The sequence below is a fragment of the Lactuca sativa genome, chromosome 4 (genome assembly GCF_002870075.4).
Source record: "Lactuca sativa cultivar Salinas chromosome 4, Lsat_Salinas_v11, whole genome shotgun sequence".
NCBI lineage: Eukaryota > Viridiplantae > Streptophyta > Magnoliopsida > Asterales > Asteraceae > Lactuca > Lactuca sativa.
The window spans coordinates 84,700,141-84,706,610 of record NC_056626.2 but is presented as its reverse complement, the minus strand read 5'-3'; the positions used below and the strand labels follow the sequence as shown (position 1 = coordinate 84,706,610).

The 6,470-nt window shown below is 33.0% G+C and overlaps 1 protein-coding gene across 1 annotated transcript; it reads left to right on the top strand.

The window, feature by feature from the left end:
* Positions 1-306: 306 nt before the first annotated feature.
* On the top strand, positions 307-4,392 carry LOC111917294 (PKS-NRPS hybrid synthetase cheA). Its single transcript, XM_052770919.1, has 5 exons — positions 307-1,472; positions 1,553-2,044; positions 2,122-2,686; positions 2,769-3,203; positions 3,281-4,392. The coding sequence occupies exons 1-5, from the start codon at positions 1,395-1,397 to the stop codon at positions 4,390-4,392; spliced, it is 2,682 nt and encodes an 893-aa protein (XP_052626879.1). The 5' UTR covers positions 307-1,394.
* The last annotated feature ends 2,078 nt before the right edge of the window (positions 4,393-6,470 follow it).

Genomic DNA, 6,470 nt, shown 5'->3' with positions numbered 1-6,470 from the left:
TGAAAATTATGACAAAAAAAAACATGCAAAAAATAAAGTAATTAAAATTATGTGTTTAATTGTCAGACCCGTGTACTAAACGAGTTATTATAACAAAATATTAAAATATAAATGTTAAAATGTAAATTTATTTGAAATTGAAATTTCAAATTTTAAATTTGAAATTAATAGTTATTATGGTAGGTTTAATTTATGGAAACTAAATTAATGATATGTTGGAAATGAAAAATGAAGTAAATGACAAGTAGAAAATTAATGGTAGCTGCTAAATAAACAACCCATATACACCCTATTTTGAAAGTCAAACTATTTTTTCTTAAAAAACACCCTATTTAATAGCTGTATTGGTACATAAAAAGCTCAAACATAAAAAGTTGTGTCTCACGTCTTGTAAATTGTATTTACGTCTTGTAAATTGTATTTATAATAAAGAGATTACATTAATATCAATTTACCTAATAACAACTTATGTTTTATTATAAAAAAGATAGGTTAACATTAATCTAACCATCTAATACAATTTAGGTAAAAATTTTAACTTTGTTTATTATTTCAGGATTTAAAATATTATTTTGGTTGTTAAAGTCCAACCACCGTCATCATCGCCGACGGCTAGCAGCACCGCCGCCGGAAAAATGTAAAACATCGAAAGAGAGAGAGAGATGGAGAAACAGAGACTGATCGATGGAGAAACAACACTGCTGCCGTGAACGAGTTATTGTAATCATGACCGACGGCGAGCATCACTGCCGCCGGAGGCATCGTCTCGATCTCCGGTGTCGGAAAAGAGAAAACGTGGAAAGAGACAGATCGATGGAGAAACAGATAGGGAGAGGTTCATGGTGGTGACGATGCTCTGGTTGCATGGACTCTTCGTCGGAGGTCTGATGTCGGCGATTCTCAGGTGGCATGGAGTCGTCGGCGGCTGCTATGCTCCGGCAGATGGGGGACAGCGGGGACGGCTGTTGCTCTTTCACAGCACTTAAAATATGTGGTTTTAGGGTTTTGTATTTTAATTGTAAAATGGGCTAAATGGGCTGAGCATCGGATAATTGGCCTAAAACATTCTAAGTGGGCTAACCTTTAAGTGGTTTGACCACTTAAAATATGATAAATCATTTTTTAAAATAAATCAGTTTTTTTTTTTTTTTAAATATCAGCTTTTTAAAAAAAAATATTCGTTTTTTAAACTAAATGGATTGTTGCTTTTTGTTTTTTTTAAATAAATTAGCTATTTAGACAAGTAGACATTAGACATTGCCTTTGATTTTGATTTTGATTTTTAAAAGTTAATCAACTTTTAAAAACATATATGTTTATTTTGAATTAGTTATTTTATATTATTTTAGTTTTTTAACAATTTTTTTTGTTATGTTCATAGCTTTATTGAAAAGATGACGAATTTTTACGAGGAAAACTCAAATGAAGGCAACGAGTTCTTTATGGGGATGTCACCATTTTTTACCGAACGGGTATAATACTTATCATGATGTTAATTTTTTAAATCATTGTAAAGTTCACTAGTTATTAACATATATTATTTGAATTTTAGGTGTTCGATTCTCTAAATGAGTTGATGGGATATGTACAAAACAAAGCATTTTCTCTTGGTTATGTTATCGTTAGAAGAAGATCAAAGAAAAATGAAAATGGTGTGGTGTCTTATGTCACACTTATTTGTGATCGTGGTGGTGAATACAAAATTAAAGCAACAAGTAAAAATTCCGGCACCAAAAAAATCAATTGTCCATTTAAATTGGTTGGTTCGTATATAAAACAATTTGATGGTTGGACATTAAGGGTGAAATGTGATCAACATAACCATCCACCTGCACAACATATGGAAGGACATGCTTATGCTAGGCGGTTGAAAGAAAACGAAAAAAAGTTGGTGGCTGACTTGACAAGTCAGAATGTTGAACCACGCAACATACTCTCGATACTAAAAGAGCATGATGAGAATAATGTTTCTATACTCAAAACCATATACAATGCACAGTACAAGCTTCGCTCGTCCCAAAATGATGGAAAAACTCCGATGCAGGTATAATATTTCAACAAGTATATTTTACATATAATTTATATACTGAATTTTTATTAATTAACAATATTTCAATCTAGGTTCTTATGGGAATTTTGAATGATAAAAAATTTGTTATCGAGTTTTCCGTAAATAATATTTCAAATGAATTGGAAAACCTGTTTTTCATTCATCCACTGTCATTAGATATATGGCAAGCATTTCCACACGTTTTGATTATTGATGCAACATACAAAACAAACAAATATGCTATGCCTTTTGTTGAGATTGTTGGAGTAACTTCAACCAACAAGACATTTAGCATTGCTTTTGCCTTTATCATTAACGAAAAGGAGGAAAGTTATAAGTGGGTGTTAACGTGTCTAAGGTTGACACTAGAAAAGTGCATGCAACCACGTGTTATAGTGACGGACAGAGAGTTGGCATTGGTGAATGCATGCAAACAAGTTTTTCCTTATGCAACTCGCTTACTTTGTCGATGGCACATTACCGAAAATATTAGAAAGCATTGTAAGACGCTAATCCCATCGAAAGTTGTGTGGAAATCCTTTCGTGCTATGTGGAGTATACTTGTTGACTCTCCAACATGGACATCGTACACTGAAAACTACAGAAAACTACAGTCAATGTTAAGAGAACATGAAGGTACAATTCTACTTATTTTTTAACTACTTGTTTATAAACTTATAAGGTTTTTTATACATAAATAACATTTATTTGATTCCAGATGTTTTACAGTATTTGGATGATGTTTGGTTAAACAAGTATAAGGAAATGTTTGTCTCTGTTTGGATGGATCAACATTTGAACTTTGGACAACGAACCAGCAGCAGAGTTGAGGGCCAACATTCAACGTTAAAGAAGTACTTACAAGAAAAAAATTATTCTTTAGCCAAGTTTGTTGGTGCTATTGATCGGTTTGTGAAGTCTCAACTTACAGCGATAAATGAGAGTTTTGAAAAGAGCATGATCGTCTCCAAACACGAACACAAATTTTCGTGTTTCGATTTGTTGCGGGGTAATGTTTCACTTAAAGCTCTGGATATGCTTGTAGAGGAACTTCAACGGGTACATCAAGTTGACTCTTCAAACTGTGGTTGTAAACTACAAAATAGTTGTGGTTTACCATGTGCTTGCATGCTATCAGCGTACTTGAACTCCGGTGGGTGCATTTGACAATTATTTTTTTAATTTAAGTTATATATTGGTTGTTTATATATTAATGATATTTCAATGCAGGTGAGTGTATTCCATTGGAATCGATAGATGTATTCTGGAGAAAGCTTAAAATTTCACCATCAATTCCTATGGAAAATGAAGATATATGTGGTGATGGTAAATTTGAAATGTTTAAAGAAACCTACAATAAGCAACCGAAAGCTGTGAAAAAAAGCATGATGAGAAAGCTACTAGATATATTCCAGCCTAGTAAAACACACATTAGAGAACCCGCAATTCAAAAAAATACACGTGGACGACCAAGTTTGAAGAAACAAAAACAAAAACAAACTGATTCTATCAATCAAGCTCCTAGAAGATGTAGCTTTTCAACCATGCCAAAATTTGTTGAGTTGAACAATAGGGAACCGGCAAGACATAGTTCATACATAACCACAATTCCAGACTTGAATGAAATTCCAGACTTGAAAGAAGAGCCAGACTTGAATGAAATTCCAGACTTGAATGAAGAGCCAGACTTGAATGAAATTCCAGACTTGAAGGAAGAGCCTCAATCATGCTACAATCATCGACTAATAGATGAAATCCAAGTGATGTTTCATCCTTACATCACACATATACAAGATGTAGAGGGGGATGGAAACTGTGGATTTCGAGCAATATCTGTTTGTCTTGGGTATGGCGAGAATGACTGGCTCTATGTTCGACGTCAACTACTAGACGAGTTATTGAGTTCGTACGATGCATATGCTAGAGTTTTCACTGATGGAATCGGTGAACTATATACTTCGTTGGATTTCTTAGAATCACCGGCACCTAAAAGATATTGGTTACTTATGCCTGAAACAGGTATCCTCATTGCCAACAGATTTGGTGTAGTCCTTACTTTTTTAACCAACCAAGGCTCTCTCACTTTCTTTCCTCTTTGGAAAGGTCCGGAAGAATTTTTGTACCATCGCGTTATTACGATTTCACTTGTATATGGTAATCATTATGTGATGGTACAATTAGAAGGAGATTGTCCGCTACCTACCATTTCAGCTTTCTGGATCCGCCACAAAGCCCCATGTGCAGCTGGATGGGAAACTATGTTCATGTCACGTCTAGAACTTTATAGACAACTGAAACCTTATAATCCTGAAACACCTTTTATAACTATAGAGGATTGTTAGAGGGTATTAATTTTCTCTCGAATTATGCATTTATGTATTCATGAAGGATTGCTAATGCTATTGTTTTTTGCATCATATTTTTGTTTTTATGTATTAATTTATATTTAATTATTAAATAATATACAAATATATATATATATATATATGTTATTAATCTATATTAATTAAAAATAAATAATTAATCATTTATATTTAATTTATATATATATATATATATATATATATATATATATATATGTTTTAATTACTCCAAAAAAATATTAATATTCAAGCATAAAATGAAAAAGAAAAGAAAAATAAAAAATAAATAAAATAAAAATAAAAAGAAGGCACGTAAATTAAAAAAAAAAACAAAAAGTTAGGTATATAAACTTCAATATAAAAAGACATTGTTGACTTTTTTTTTTATTAGGGTGTTTTTTTAGTATAAGTTGTATTTTTAGTAAATGGGGGTGTTTATTTAGCCATTCCCAAAATTAATATATCTTAAAATTATGACAAAATGACATGTGGCCAATTAAATGAGAGAATGATAAGTGACAATAACATTTTCATTTATTAGGGTAGAAGATTTAGTGTTTGTACTTCAATTTAAAATGTAAAAAATCATAATTTGGTTAAATATTGAATCATTTACAAGTTCTAGAAGATGACATATAATCTATAGTATTTCAACCGGTTCTATTTTGAAAAATAACCGAAAAACCGGGACCAGAACCGGAACCGGCGGTCCGGTTCCCAGTTCTTATAATATAGAAAAACCGGTCTGATTCCAAAGTTCATCCCTAGCTTTGTGTAGTAGTGCTCATAGATAGGGTGGGTGGGTGTCGATGTGGGACCCGACGTCTTCGTAAAGTCCGAAATCTTTTGTATAAATAATATGGTTATTGTTGAATGTAAAGAGCGTTTTGCAAGGTTATATGTATGTTATGAAATTTGATATCATTGTTTATGAGACGACATCTGGTTTGTTACATGCTTTTTGGTGCTTTCACGTTGTCAAGGAGCCTGTTCAGAGACTTGGTTTTGTATTCAACGTCAAAATGATGTTGGCCATTTTAATAGTTTTATTTTGCAAGTAGGTTTGCACAATGTAAAAATGGATGAGTTTGCTTTCACGAGAATCAGTTCGCATGAGGAAAAACTTTTGTAAACTTCATGAATTTTTTATTTCTAAATTAAAGAATAACTTGAAAATTTATTTAATGGTTAATATTGTTGCTTGAGCGCTTAATAATGTGGGTCTCAGATCATCAAAGATTTTGTTGAAGAATGTGATTGGTGATTATATAACTATTTCATTTAAGCTCTTTAATTCGTAGACGGAGATTGAAGGGTTTGACGAACCTGACTATTTGGCTTTATTTGGTGCCCCTTAAAATTAATTGTTTCGTTTGACGTGTGTCTTTATAGTATTCCTTCGGCTTTAGCGTTGTTTCCGCATAACATCATTGTTGCAGGTTTGGATTGTCATTTTTGTTCAGGTGGTGCTGATGAGACTTGTAATATCCATAAAAATTCATAAAATTTAAACTTTTCAAAACAATAATTTTTTTTCTAAAGAAGTGTTTACAAAAACCATTGTTCCCAAAATATTATTTAAAAATCATAATCTCTTTCAACATAGTTTTCAAAACATTTACATTATCAGAGTTTTCAAAAATCATAAGTCCAAAACGTAAGGATGTGTACGGTCACGCATTCACCTTGACACGATCCATTGAAATACATGAAACCATAAACCAAAACTATAATCACGAAACTTCGTGGATTCCCCCAAAGTACCAATACCCCACCAGATAATATATACAAATAATAACATGTATATAGAGCCTTCAGCATGTCTGGACCGCCTCACCAAGCCTTCAGCATGTCTAGACCGATCACAGAACCTTCAGAATGTCTGGACTACCTCACCGAGCCTTCAGCTTGTCTGGACCGTTCTCCGAGCCTTCGGCGTCCGCCTTACATGCCTTCAGTCTATACGGGTCGCCATGGATCTGTCGGCCTTCAACACAAAGCAGATCCGCCTCAACCCAACCACACACACAAACCATGTCGACATATACATAACAAAT